This window comes from Crinia signifera, chromosome 4, assembly GCF_055691185.1.
Source record: "Crinia signifera chromosome 4, ASM5569118v1, whole genome shotgun sequence".
Lineage (NCBI taxonomy): Eukaryota > Metazoa > Chordata > Amphibia > Anura > Myobatrachidae > Crinia > Crinia signifera.
Genome location: NC_139220.1, coordinates 240,736,061 through 240,751,952, shown reverse-complemented (window position 1 = coordinate 240,751,952; position 15,892 = coordinate 240,736,061). Strand labels below are relative to the sequence as shown.

The following is a 15,892-nucleotide window of genomic DNA, read 5'->3' as shown; positions in this document are numbered from 1 at the left end:
ATGTGCAGAGAGAATTAGATTTGGGTGAGTTATTTTGTTTCTGTGCAGGGAAAATACTGGCTGCTTTATTTTTACACTGCAATATAGATCTCACTTTGAAGTAAAACCCCACCCAAATCTAATTCTCTCTGCACAAGTAACATCTGCCCCACCTGCAGTGCACATGGTTTTGTCCATCTAAGAAGGATTTTGTCAGAAAGAGTGAGCTAGAATAAGGCCCACTGTGTACTGCTTGGATGCAGGTCTTATGTGGCATGTTCATGGCTTCTGAGTTTGTTTAAATTATATCTACAGTGCATAGCTGCCTACCCTGCTGCATTCTGCAATAGCAGCAATATCCTTCTCTCCCTCATTAGTCTAGCAATCTCCCTCATTTCACCTAGCCCACATTATGTAGCGGTTACATTTTAGGTAAAAAAAGGAATGAGCGATAGATACAGTTACATTGAATCAACAGCGCCATTTCTCAGCATTGGTGATAAAACACAGCGATCCCACAATGAAGGCTACATACATGTCTTGTGGCCATTTATATGGCACCACGTGTAAAATACAATAGATGAACAATCCCTGACATGAATCAGTGACTTTTCTTTAGCAAGTATAGTAGCTCTTATGGCCCCCATACATTAGGCCGACTTGTCCTAGGGACAAGTCGGACCCAATTTACCTGCGAGCTGCCCGGCAGCTCCCCGGGAGGCTCACATACAATTTGGCACTTGATGTGCCATTTTTTACATGGGATAAATCGCATGCGATTTATCCCATGTAAAAAAAAACCCGGGGAGCTGCAGGGCGGTGAGGAGTAGTGGGAGCGGGCAGCGGCAGTAGTGGGGGCGGGCGGCGGTGGTGGTGGGGGCGGCCAGCGGTGGTGGGGGCGGGCGGCGGGTGCGGTGAGCGCTGCTGACCTGGCCGGGCAGTGTACTTACACATAGCAGCAGCGGGGACGGGACGCGTAGTGGCGGCTATTAGATTTTTAAAATACTTGTCAAATGACCGGCCGCTCTCTGATTGGCTGGAGAGCTCTCAGCCAATCAGAGAGCGGCCGGTCATTTGACAAGTATTTTAAAAATATAATAGCCGCCACTGCGCTGCCCGTCCCCGCTGCTGCTATGTGTAAGTACACTGCCCGGCCAGGTCACTCGCCGGCGCTCAGGGACCCGCTGCCCGCCCCACTGCTCCCCCAGTGTCTGCATGCATATGCCTGTCAGGTGGCAGGCATATGCATACAGGGAGGTCGGACGTGATCGTATGTACAGACCGTCCGACCTCCCTGATCCGGTCCGATGCGCAGGGGACCGCCCATCGGATCGGATCAGATATCACACACCTACGATTTTGGGCCGATTTCACCCGATTATCGGCACAAAGTGCCGAAATCGGATGAAATCGTCCCAAAATCGCATAGTGTATGGGGGCCTTTACTAATTGCTTTGGGGCTCATCTACATTTGGATCTAAGTCATTTTAAAAGATTCCTCACAGATGTAGCAGTACACACCCACGCTTCTAGGTACCATGTTCACAATCTCTCCATATATGGAACTAGACATACCCTTTGGATGGAGCATGGTGGGGTGCTGTGCAAAATTTTACTACCAACTATAATCTTCCTGAAACTAGTTTTCAAAAGTAGGCAAGTATGGTACAGTGCATTTTCATTCATAGCAAATATGTGTCTCATTTTACAAGTGCAAAGATGCTTTATTAGCCTTACCTGTTGCAGGAGTATTCTATACTTGAGGTAAGTTAAGATCTATGGGCCTGATTCCAACTGAGTTTACACAGCGGACAATTTTCTATAGATTGCGCATTTGTATATGCCGCAATGTGCGTGTGTGAGGCCGCCCAGTGATGAAATCCTGCTGTTTTCTTTGCTAGCCATTCACAAGATAATTGACAGGAAGCCGGCTCCTGGGGGTGGTAACCGGCCGTTTAATGGGCGTGCTAAAAAAAACACAGGCATGCCAGAATAAACGCAGACGCGCCCAAGCATTTAAGGGGAGGGTGTGTGACGTCATCTTCGACCTCCATCATGATGATTTCATCGCAGCCACCAAGCAAGTCCCTGGCTACTCGGAACCTGTGGTTCCCCCGATATACTGAGCATGTGTATGGCCCATAGTACGCATGCGCAAGGCTGTCCGGCAATGAAGTCCTGCTACTTTAAATTGCTCGCTGTTCACAAGGTGTTTGACAGAAGGTAGGCGCCTGGGGGTGGAAACCAGACATTTCATGGTAGTGCTAAAAAAAATGCTGGTAGTGTGGGGGAAACCGCAGGCCTGCCTGAGCGTTTTAGGAAAGGGTGTGTGACGTCAGCAATAAGCCAGATATGCCTGTTTTTCTGGCAGCCACCGTGTCTCCGGTTACTCTGAGCCTCTGATGTACCCAGTGGAAAAACCATTTGATGGTGAGCAGCTTCCGAATGGTATTGAAGATTTTCACATGGCTGCACATACATTCACACAGCAAACGCATTAATTCCCAAGGAGAGATTTCACTCTAGCGCCAAAAAAGAATCTATGCCATGCAATACACAGTTGAACCACTGGGTGGTGAATGCTCTATGAATGAAAATTACAGTGCTGAAAACATATTGGCCCTTATTCTGATCGGTGCGGCCGGAGCCGCATATGCGGCTCCGACCGCACAGACGAATCCCCGCCTTGCGTACGGATCGCCACCTCCGTCCGTACGCGGATATGTGGCGATCCGTATGAAAGTGGACGGGGATACGCCTCCTCCACCTTGGGAGCTGCCCCTGCATTCGATGGTCGCCGAACATCGAATGCAGGGCCGCACGCTCCACCAGGTCCCGCAACACAAGACCACACGGACACTTGTCCGTGTGAAATCTTGTATTGGGGTGGGCAGCTGACATCCGGCGATGTCAGCTGCCCGCCCCCTACACGCGCGTCATGGCCTCATTACCATGCATACGCCCCGCGTTTGCATGGGAACGCCCATGAAACGCGGGGCGTATGCATAGGGAAATGAGGCTAAGTAGCCCCTCACGCCCCTATCCGCCCCCTTTGCGGCGGTCAAAAGAAGTGTGCAGCGATTTCGCCTGCACATGCGCAGAGTGCCCTCTGCACATGCGCAGAGCGAAAACATCGGCGGAACGGCCGCATGCGGCCGTTTCCGAACCGATCAGAATAAGGGCCTTTGTGTCAGTGGACAGACGGTGAGCTCTGATAAGCTGGCCAATCACATTCATGCAGTATAAAACAGTCACTTGGCTCAGCACCTCTGCCCAAGCTTCATTCCTATGCTGCTTTGTGCTCCTGGACTGCGCTGGCATTGATGCAAACAAAGTGAGTTTCAATCACCTACAATAATGATCAGGGTCTCTGTTGAACTCAGCTGTCGTACGCACCTAACACAAACATTAATTTGGAAGTTACAGTATGCCCTCAAGCATACCAGGAGTTCCAATGAAGATGAGATGTTGCCCATAGCAACCAATCAGATGATATCTATTATTTTCTAGAATGTGCTAAATAAATAGAATCTGATTGGTTGCTCTGGACAACATCTTATCTTCAAATCTAGAAAGCACACAACTGGGCAAAACCATGTTGCAATGCAGGTAGGGCAAATGTAACATGCATATATTTTTAGAGCTGTACTTCATTGTTCCTGTACTGTATTACATTCATTCTAGCTGTTAAGCACCTTGAGTCCTATTGGAGAAAGAGCACTATATAAATAAAATTGTTATTATAAGAGTTGCTTGGGGTATGTTCAAACTGAAAGCTAAATTGCAGTTACACACTCCACTGCAGCTCTGGATACATGGCAAAACACTGTTCAGTACAAACACTATGGGCGGTATTCAATGAGCCTGATTCGCCATGTTTTTATGGCGAATTTGTGCTGTTTGGCGAATTTTTGACTAAAACGGTGAATCACCCTATTCAATGACCAGATGGCGAATAAATTTGAAGGTTTTTTTTCGCCATGATTCACCGAGTAGCAATCGCTATCTTTTTATGGTGAAGTGGAATGTGAACTTTTAAAATAAAGTGTTTTGTTTTTTACATTTGGTGTCAAAAAATCTGGAATTTTATTCTGAGGAGGGGCATGCTATTTTTATTCATGTGCTGTAAGCACATGAATATATATTTAATTTAAAAAAATATATATATTTTTTTTTTACACAGCAGCCAGCAGGGGGCGCCGGAGCCGAGCCGCTCATTAGATATTCATATATTCATGGCCCCGATCGCTACATATGCACGATCGGGTGTAGTGAATATACCCGGTCCCCTGCTGGCACCCCCGGGGGGCAGCCTGTGCTGCCTGGCACCCGGGGAGCCCACCTCCCCCCCACATACGCTCTGGGGCAGGCAGAGAGACTTTCATCTCCCTGCCTGCCACCATCCTCAGGCTCCCTGCGGCGTTCACTGCAGGAGCTCATATTCGCCGGTCAGGGGCAGCGAGCCCCTGACTCGTTGAATACCGGAGCCGGCGAGGCTCCGGAACGTGGCGAATGTGCAGCGAATCCTAAACAGGATTCGCTGCACCTCGCCGGTATTCACATTGAATACCGCCCTATACCTGTAACAAAATACTGGTTCCATCAGACAAGCAGCAGGTGGCGCTACAGAAACTTGTTGGCTACTTAGCGAATGTGCAGTACAGTTTAGGAAAAGGGACATCTGGTGGACAGAAAGTTGTATTACAGTTGTACATTACATACAGTAGCAATTCAGAACTGTACGCAAGGCTGCAATTGATTATCGGACGCAGGGTCATCCTAAATTTAGGGCCTTCAAGCAGGAGTTTGCTGGTGCCTCTGGAGTTTCTTGTGAAGTCAGTAGAGATGGCTGGCCAGCTTCTTTAGTTGTGAGATACACAAAATCAGAGCTGCTGAAAAACATACCCTACTAGCCTGCAGCCAAACAGTAAATGGCTTTAAGCATGCTGCAGTAATTGCTCGATATCTGATAGCAGGTGGAGAGACACTGCATGAAGTTATGATTTATTTTTTTACTTAAGTTTGGCCCACAATGCCGTTAGGACAGCCCTGATCAGGCAACTGCGCATGTGCGTATATGAGCCATTTGTGTGAAGACAGCTAACGATGGATAGCCATCACTGATTGTTCGCAGGGTGATCAACATCCTAGGTACTTATGTATTATCTGGGCACCCGATTTTTTCATTGCATGCCACTACTTAAGGCATGCGATGCTTCATTGTAAAGACCCGATTTTTAATTGTATAGTCAACCATGGGTGATTTCATACCCCCACTATCCAACTACGCATGGAGTTGATTTTATATAGTGTGGAAATCGCAGCGAGCCGAGCCCGAAGCGTGGCGAGCGCAGCGAGCCCCGATAGGGGACGCAGATTACTTTACATGTTTTTCTGCGTCCGCTCGCCACGCTTCGGGCTCGGTGGCTCGCTGCGCTCGCCACACTATATAAAATCAACTCCATGCTTAGTTGGATAGTGGGGGTATGAAATCACCCATGGGTGACTATACAATTAAAAATCGGGTCTTTACAATGAAAAATCGCATCGCATGAATTGTATGCCACTATATTGCATGCGATGCGATGAAAAAATCGGGCGCCCAGATATTACATAAGTACCGACATCCTATAATAACAGCGAGCAGATGTTGGACTGGAAGATTTATACATAGGGGTATCCAATTACCCCTATTAAAGTGTTTTCCCAATGTTTTGACGATTTTTGAATTAGGCGTTCCAACTACTTAGTTAAAAAAATCCTGCTACTTGATGAATCACACAGGTTCACTGAATTTGAGTGTTTTCATCTGATGCAGCCCCATTGAAGATGAAAAAAGAGTCTGCTTTTCGGGAATAAACGTAAACACGGCCGGTTTTATCTGTGCTAATTAAAAAGCCCTTGTGAGCCTATTTATTGTGGGTATTGTGGGCATATCAGCCTTATGCTGTGTACTCACGGGCACAATCAGCATGAGATTTTAACTATATAGTCAAAAATCTCATCGGGATCACATGCAGATCGCATTGGTTTTTAACCCTTGCTATCCAGATACACGTTCACGTATCGCAAGCAGAAAGTCTTGGCTGCATAGACTATATAGTGCAGATCTGCACTATATAGTCAGAGTTGTATACAGATCGCATGCATGCTGTGCGATCCCGATGCGATCTGATCACGTTGGGATCACGTCGCACGGTACTCGCACCATGTGTACACACCATTAGTAGCACTAGTGTAAGTGATATACCTACCCAGTTCCATACTTGCCTACTTTTGAAAACTAGTTCCAGGGAGATATTAGTTGGTAGTAGAATATTGCACAGCGCCCCATTGAGGGTGTGTGTCATGCTCCATCCAAAGGGCGTGTCTAGTTCCATATATGGAGAGATTGTGAAAAGAGTTTATGACGTGACACCTAGAAGCATGGGTGTGTACTGCTACATCTGAGAGGAATCTTTTAAAATTACTTATAAACAAATGTAGATGAGCCCCAAAACAGTTAGTAAGAGCTATTATACTTTCTAAAAAAAAAGGTACTGATAAATGTCAGGGATTGTTCTGCTGACTCCTACTCCTGTCCTGACCTAGAAGTCATTGTAGGCACTGGGCAACAATTGGGCTCGGTAGAGAGTGATATTCCTCCCGATCTGCCACATACTTATACAAAAAATGTTTGCCTGACTGGCTCACGAGTCTCGAGACTCTGCTTTCCCTAGTATATAGTTAGAGGTCGGGAGATCAGTGTTATCGGCGCTCCGCTCTGTGTGACTGGTGTCCTGGAGAGTCATCGGCAGCAAGGCTACGGACTAGGCTAGCTGGTGACTGAGGCGGGGTATTAGATCGCAGAGACAGGCAAAAGAAGTGGATCATTAGCAATGGCTGCTGCCATGTTATCATTTGTGCGGGGGTTCCGCATCTTCAGCAGCCACCCGTCTCTGCTAGGCTGCAGGGGCTTGCGGACCCGTCCTCCATTTAGTCCTGCTTCCGGTTCTGGTGTGGAGAGTGATGCAGAGTCGGAGGAGAATGACGAGCAGGCTATAGAGAGGTAATAATGAATTGCTACAGTAATAGCCCACCAATGTGCTCTCTATGGTGATAGCCCACCTACTATATATATATATATATATATATATATATATATATATATATATAAATAAATATAATGTGTGTGTGCACCAGTATTGGGAGGGTAGTGTCTAGATCCCCTTCAGTTTTGACAATTTTCTCATCATGAACTGGGTCCACATATTGCCCTTCAGGGTAACAGCTGGAGGAATAGCTATTTCAGCCTGAAAATGTTGCTCACCTGTATAATAAACTCACATTGTTTAATGCAACTGTTCCTGCAATCTATTTTTTGCATTCTCTGTCTATGGTAAAAGTTTACTTTCGTTATATGAGTTTATGGGAGAGATATATCAAACATTGACAAGAGATAAAGTACTCAACCAGTCAGCTTCTGTCATGCTACAGGCTTGTTGGAAAATGAAAGGAGCTGATTGGTAAGATTTTATAGGTAATAATAAGCAACACTCATTTAAATTGACTGTTATGTGCATGGTCCATAAATCATACTTTGTATATCAGCAGTTACTACATGCATCCAGACAAAGCAGAGACCAGTGCTCACCTGTAAGCATATGCATGTAGAAAAGAACAATAAAGGTGCGTACACACGGCGGGAGATATATTGCTCAGTGTCTCCTTTTCATCAGCGACCAGAGATGGTCACTGATGAAAAGGAACCTCTGCTCGGGGAGCCGCAGAGGTAATTAGCTGGTCGCAGGAGCAAGCTCCTCCGACCAGCGATTACAATGTGGCAGAAAACGGGAGCGCGCACCAGGCGATTTATTGCCGGGGCACACTTCCATCACTGGCAATATGGTCGCCTGCGACCATGTTCCCAGCGATTATAGCCCCTATCGCTCCCGTGTGTACACAGCATAAGGGTCACAGTCACATGGCAAGTGTACTGTGATCCTTGCTGTGCTGACCTGGATGGATGGCAATCGATGGTGTGGTTAGTGGGGGTATTCAATTAGTTCTGTGTTTTTTTTAACATAGACAAAAAATGGAATTAATCTGACTATTCAATTCTGTCTGTTTTTGACACTATTTTAGCCATTTTTTTGTCAATGCCTTTTCACTGTTTTTGAGAAATATGTCTCAATTGCGTTGAAAACAGCCACAATTTTGCAGGCAATGTGGTGAAAACATGTGGATCTGCAGGTTATCCAGGTGTTCTTGCCTAGGCAAAAAAAAATTGTCTCTCCATTCAAATAATAAAATAACAAACCCACAAAAAATGGATTTTCCACCCGAAAATTTGGCACTAATTGAATACCTCCCAGAGTCAGTTGTTTCTGTGAATTATTCATATCAACTGAAATGTTATTGATCACTTTTACACAGCGCACTGGAGAGGAGGCAGAAGGCAATACAGATGAAACGAATGAGAAGACAGATGGAACCCCCTGGACCACCTGAGAGGCACCTTACCTGGAATGCAATTGAGCAGATAAAGTAAATTATAGAAGAGGGGGGGGGGGAGTAAACTAAGGTTCTATTGAGTGACAATTCCTCCCCCCCCCCCCCAAAAAAAAAGAAACACTTTCTCATGAAATCTCTGCTTCAATGAAATGTAACTTCAAATTTTTTTGTACTGCTTTTGGGGATTTCACGCCGGTTTCGGATAGCCCTGGGTGAATCCATTAGCCAGAATAAAATATTGTGGCTATTAGGATACTGCCATTAATGTAGTTAGTTTTTCTTTTCTAAGAAACGGTAACCAATCCTCACCATACTTTTCAAAAGACTACACTTGCACTAAACAATTGCAAAAAATTAACAACATTTTTTTTTTAAGACTGTTGCCCATAGCGATCAATCATATATTAAATATCTTCTAGAAAGTGCTAAATAAACAAGAAGTAGAATCTGATTGGTTGCTAAGGGCAACATTGCATCTTCAATAAAATGCCCATCTTTGAAGATTTACCCCTTTGTGTGCCCATAGTGGTTTTGGAGTTCACATTACAACTGTTATTGTGTAACTAATAAAGATTTTGATAGTTGTGTAGAAATTATATGTATGACTTTTTTTTTTTTTAATGTAATTAATTTGGTTCTAGTGAGATGTGATTACCTTACCAAGTAAATCCATCTTCTAGATTTGTGTATCTATTCTGTAGGTGAACCCTGCTGTCACTGAACTGATCAGTTATTGGCTGCTTGCTTTTATTCTTTCATTCAAAGCAAAGTGCATATGACTTGTTGCCATGGGATTATACTGCATTGGATTCACTCCTTAGCCATTTCCTTTACATTTACAGCCTTCCTTGATAAAATGTAATAGTTGTTCTCTACTAGGAAGCAATGTAGGTTAGAAACAGCCAAGAAATCCAGAATCCTGACAAGCTATAAGGGCAGCATGAGGTGGTTCTGGAAGTATTAAACCAGATACAATTTGTACTGTAGAATTTATTATTCACTTAGTGCAACATGGAGCAATATGATCGCTGAGCAATATATATAGCTCAGTGTCATGTTTTCATCAGCAACCAGAGATGGTCGCTGATAAAAATGAGAGACTCTTTCAGGTACATGCTCCTGCGACCACCCCAGGGCTGGTGGTGGGAGGGTGTTCCCATCGACAGTTTCCCCAAACACACGTGGATATGGCCTATCAGCGACCATATCCCCGGTGATTATGGCTGACTTCTCCCTGTGTGTACAGGGCTTAAGATGTCTCTGTGATACTTGGGTGTATTCATCATGTTTATGATTGTATGTTTATTCCTTTATTTTGGTAGGTACCTGAGACAGGAGTTCCCTGAAGAGTGGACATTGCAACGATTGGCTGTGGGTTTTAATGTTAATACTGATGTCATAAAGAGAGTACTGAAGTCAAAATTTGTACCACCTGAGGCACGGAAAATAAAGCAGGACACCTCTGTTTCCAGACTTCTAGGTCAAATCTCAACAGGCTCAATAAATGATCATTTACAACTAAGGCCTCCTACTAAAGACTCAGCACAACGGCTATTGCCATTTGGGCAGGATAAGCGTCAGCTGCTGATCAGCAAATCATCTCAAGTTCTGCCTCCTCCAAAGACATCAGACTCTTCTCTGGTAGCTTTGAGGTCAGGGAGCCCACAGAGAAATTTGCCAAATGATCTAGTCCGAACACAAAAGACACAAAACGCTATGCCAGGAATTATTTCTGCTGTATCTGATGTGAGTCTGACCATGGAAGAACTTGCCCAGAGTGTAACTCCAGAACAAAACCAGGTTGTGCTGAATGAGAAATGGGACGGTGAACTATTAAGTGATAATGAACTGGAAGAATTGGCAAACAGTGGTCTTCAGAACAGTATGAAAGTTGTACAAGAAGGGAAAGAGTTTTTTGATAGTAATGGGAATTTTCTTTACCGTATTTGAGATTTAACATTCAAAATAAATAGGCTTTATTTGTGTATCTTCTTATTAAATTCATATGACAAATGTCTTATTTTGCTACACAGTATACACAATATTCAGTTACAAAAAAATGTGGAAAATGTAGGTTGTGCACACAGCGACAGCACAGTTGTACCCCGTAACAAGGGTTTCCTCTCCCCTACAAGAAATAGGGGTTCCTCTCCCCTACATGATATATGCAAAAAAAAAAGAGTGGGAACTACTTAACCGCGCTGAGGGTGTTCAAATGGACATCTGGAGTCTCTCTTCTGGTGGGTGACGTTACTCTCCCATATAGTCCATAGATCCCAAAAAAACACAAAGTTTAATAACCGTGTGAAGTACAGTTTAATGGGATTACAGTTTAAAAATACATGGAAAAAAGTACAAGACAAAAAATTTGCTCCCCAGTGCTGGATCTTTATCCTCCTAGTCAGCAAAAGCACCTGCTCTGTCTACTGTCATGCACAGCCTCCAACCAACGCATTTCTTCCCCGAATCTGGGGACTTTATCAAGGTCCAAAAGGAAGGTAGATCTGTACTGTGTCTACTGCTTTTAATGACTAGGAGGATAAAGACCCACCAGGAGAGAGACTCCAGATATCCACTTGAACACCCCAATCGCGGTTAAGTAGTTCCCACTATATTCAGTTGTCCATGAATTGTTCACTCTTTAATATCGAGGGATTTTTTTTGTTAATTCCTGATTCATATCAGTTGTATATGTAATAACCATGTAGCCTGGAAGAGCAACTTTACATGAGTCCTATTATCCTTTCTTAGGTAACCTGGTCCTGCTGCCACATTGCAGTACAGGTTTTTATCTTACCAGCCAAGGAGGTTATTATTGCATCCTTTCTGATATTCTGTAGTGCCAAACATGATGCAGTTCCATTCTGGTTATATGTTGTACCTTCTTGTATGGGGATTTGTTAGATACGATTTTAGGTACTTATGTAGTATCTGGGCGCCCGATTTAGAAATCGGGTCGGATCGGGCACATCGCATCGCATGCGACCAAATCGGATGCGATGCGATGGACCCGATTTTTCCATAGGATTCAATGTTAAAATGGACTGAGTCCATTTTAACATGGAATTCAATGGGAAAAGGGGTCCTTTTCATACCCCTACTATCCAAGTGGGCATGGAGTTGGATATAAACCTGTGGCGAGCCACCGAGCCCGAAGTGTGGCGAGCGAACGGTATTCTGTGTCCGCTCGCCTCGCTACGCTCGCCACTGGTTTATATCCAACTCCATGCCAACTTGGATAGTAGGGGTATGAAAAGGACCCCTTTTTCCCATTGAATTCCATGTTAAAATGGACTCAGTCCATTTTAACATTGAATCCTATGGAAAAATCGGGTCATCGCATCGAATGCGATATGGTCGTATGCGAAGCGATGCGATATCGCATCGCATCTGATTGTATGCCTTAAGTTAAGGCATACAATCAAAAAATCGGGCGCCCAGATATTACATAAGTACCCGATTTTATATTTGGTGGCTACTGTTAGATTAAAAACCAATTGCCTGTCAGTAGGCATCATCATATGGTTAAAAGGAATGGTGTGTGATTTTTTTCAAACACGTCCCTCCCAGCAGCCAGGCTCCAGAACTGCCTTACTGGTTCAATCAGCCAGTCAAAAATATAGTGATACAGAAAAGAATTAGGAGTCTAGAATAATAGGCGCTCGGGTGCATGTCAAATAAAAGTCATTTTCTTATAGATAAAAACACTTTATTCATCCATATACAGCAATTTCCATAAAATCGATATGCAGCAATGTTCAGTAAAAAATAAAAAAAGGATTATAATCCCAACGTCAGTCTATATGCTGAACAGACACTTCACACTAAGAGAGCGGGGCAGGGATAAGTGAATTGGTACTTGTTTCCTAGAACGGCACCCACGATATTGATCTTAGGCATCGCATGCGGCTAAAAAAATCGCATGCGATGCGACCGACGCGATTACTGCGATTTTACATAGGGAACAATGTTAAATGGCCCAATTGACCCGATTTCACATAGGGAACAATGTTAAATGGCCCACAAACCCCAAATACCCACCCTGAAGTGTGAAATGGCCCTCCCAATTGTTAACGCCACCTCACCATCAACGTCAACCCGAAGCGTGGCGAGCGGCGGCGGTACGCGTCCTCCGACCTTTTCATACCCCCACTATCCACGTCGGCGTGGAGTTGAGAATAGAAAGTGTGGCGAGCCACTGTGCCCGAAGCGTGGCGAGGGGACGCGGATACCTTCACAGCTATACGCGTCCCCTCGCGGGCTTCACAGGTATCCGCGTCCGCTCGCCGCGCTTCGGGCTCGCTGCGTCCACCACACTTTCTATTCTCAACTCCACGCCGACGTGGATAGTGGGAGTATGAAAAGGTCGGAGGACGCGTACCGCCGCCCCTCGCGGGCGCGCTGCGCTCGCCACGTTTCGGGTTGATGGTGGGGTGGCGTTAACAATTGGGGGGGCCATTTCACACTTCAGGGTGGCTATTTGGGGTCTGTGGGCCATTTAACATTGTTCCCTATGTAAAATCGGGTCAATTGGGCCATTTAACATTGTTCCCTATGTAAAATCGGTAATCGCGTCGGTCGCATCGCATGCGATTTTTTGGCCGGATGTGATGCGACCGACGCGATTTACAGTTTACCATGCATTTCTATGTAAAATCGCGGGCGTCGCATTGCATGCCATTATAATGGCATGCGATGGGCGCCGTTTTTACAATACGGAGCAGCTCTAAGGATACCCCATACCTCCCAACTTTCTGAAGTTTGGCGCGCGAGCACCCGAAAAGGGGGCATGGTTTATGCAAATGAGGGTGTGGCTTATTCGAATTAGGCCGCACCCTCGTTTTCGGCCGCGACTAGATGATGTGCGCATGCGCACAGCGTCTATTTTGTTAGATTGGGGGGGGGACTCCCAACTGCCCCCCCCCCGCAGCGGGACACTGCCGGACGCGGGAACATCCCCAAAAATCGGGACATTCCCGCGTTTACAGTTGGGAGGTATGGATACCCACGCCACAACATATGCTTGCCCACTATCCCTACGCCAAAGGAACCTTGTGAGGTGGATGTTTATTTGTGCACTGGAAGCCGGTTCCATGGCTGCAGCGACAAGGAGACTACCTCCACGTGGTACAGCTGTGACAGATTGTATGCAGCACCTAAGCGGAGGATTCAGAGAGGGGAGTAGAGGTATTTCAGAAAATTCACTTATCCCTGCCCCGCTCTCTTAGTGTGAAGTGTTTGTTCGAGCATATATTATAGACTGACGTTGAGATTATAATCTTTTTATTTTTTACTGAATATTGCTGCAAATCGATTTTATGGAAATTGCTGTATATGGATGAATAAAGTGTTTGCGCATTTTTATCTATAAGAAAAGGACATTCATTTGACATCCACCCGAGCGCCTATTATTCTAAACTCCTAATTCTTTTCTGTATCACAGGCATCATCATATGCCTCAGAATTTCTTTCTAGCTTGGAAATAAATGTTTATGAATTTGTGGACTCCTAACAAACAAGACACGACAAGTAAGAGCATTGCACTTTTAAATGTTGGCCATGATCAGAAGTGACGGGTTTACAACTAGATACTTAGTAAATAAACCCCTGAGGGCTATTTCACACACTCCAGTTTTAACCGGAAGGCAAAAAGCCGGACAACTTTTTGCCTGACAGTTGTTCTCCGTGAGCCGATGCTGTGTAAATTTGGGGGTTGGGAATTACCGTGACATCAGGTTAGGGGCAGGAGAGCTAAAACTGCACACCAAATGACGTGAGTGTGTGTGTGAAAGTCCCCCCCGTCTTCCACTGCAGTGGACCTGTTAGGTAGGGATGGTCATGGCCTGGCAGCCGTCCTTTCCAGTGGTTAGATCCAGCGGCTACCCGGCAGCTGGGCCGTGACCAGCCCATTTGAAAGGACACATTAGCTGTCCATTGTGAGTTCTATATACGGTGCAGCCGTGTGAATTAGCTCTAAGGACCTGCAATAAGCCCGCATGAGGGTGGTCAGAACATACATTTGCGGTAATTGCCTTTTTTTGCAGGTGTTGCACCTAGGCTGGCCAATCCGGTCCTTGAGATCTACCAACAGTTCACATTTCCAGACCACAAATGTAACATTTTCAAACATATGCTGCATTCATTCCTAATCAACAAATTGTACAGATTCACAGGTGAACTGGAAAACATGCACTATTGGTAAATCTCGAGGGTCAGTTTGGTATTTTTCCTGGATACTATGAATTAATTGCACAATTTTACTGCACAAATAAAAAAGGGGGTTGTAGTTCAAGGGCTGCTTAGCCTTCATCTATTTTAGACACTGGAAAGGCCCTTGATACATAGTTATTCTTAAGATGGGTACACATATTAAGACATCCCTGTCAGCCTAGATTGACTGCACACACTGAAGCTATGTTAATAAAGGACAGCGTGAACACTGTTCTGTCCTTCATTAACATGCATTGTGTTGCTAGCAATGTTGGGTTTGATCAAACCCAGCGTCGTCCCAAGCAACCTAGGAAGTGTGCATATTGTGCATACACACTGAGTGATATGCCGGTTCGATGCATCTGACTGGACGACATATCACCCAGTGTGTACCTGGCTTTAGTCTGTACCATGATGCACTCTACCAATTCATGTTAGCTCACTTTTCTCTGGTTGGTTGACACATTCATCTCCTATTGAATCAATCAGATTTATCTTTTCAATGAAGAGCAATGGTCCTAGGTGGTTACAAACTCTTCTGTGTGTATAAGCCCTATCAGACCTTTATAAAGTGCCTTAAAAGTTATGCGGGTCCTTAAAGAAAATTTTATCAAAATGCACAGAGTCTGAAGGGTGTATTTTCTAAGATGGGCGTCTTATTGAAGATTGGATCCCAACTGACAATTCATTCGCTGTGCATTTATACTGCAGCTCAGATGTTCAAACGACAAGAAAACCTGACCTATTTGAGTACATTAACTTTTGCTTTGCGACCATGTGAACTAGGCCCATCATTCCTCATTTGAATTTCAATGTTTTCCTGAAGAGGCTCAGTCGAGCATGGTGACTTGTGCTATTTCCAAACAGTGGGTGTGATTCTGGTTGGTTTGCAAAGGCAAAATCTTTCTTTAATGAACAAAATTATATGCACTGCAGGGGGGGGGGGGGGGGGGCGGTCATGTAACATGCAGAGAGAGAGTTACATGTGGGTGAGTTATTTTGTTTCTATGCTGCTTTATTCTTACACTGCAATTTAGATTTCACTTTTAACACTCCTTACCAAATGTAACTCTGCACATGTTACACCTGCCTCTGCACATGTTACACCTGCCTCACCTGCAGTACACATGGTTTTGTCCATTAAAGAAGGAGTTTGCTTTTGCAAACCAACCAGAATCACCCCCAGTGTGTGACAGTATGCTGTGTTTTC

General features: G+C 44.9%; 1 protein-coding gene across 1 annotated transcript; it reads left to right on the top strand.

Moving 5' to 3' along the window:
* The first annotated feature begins 6,585 nt into the window (after nt 1–6,585).
* On the top strand, nt 6,586–11,260 carry NGRN (neugrin, neurite outgrowth associated). The gene is made up of 3 exons (XM_083184124.1): nt 6,586–7,027; nt 8,395–8,505; nt 9,795–11,260. Exons 1-3 carry the CDS (start codon nt 6,858–6,860, stop codon nt 10,420–10,422), a joined length of 909 nt encoding a protein of 302 aa, XP_083040250.1. The 5' UTR covers nt 6,586–6,857; the 3' UTR covers nt 10,423–11,260.
* Nucleotides 11,261–15,892: the final 4,632 nt, after the last annotated feature.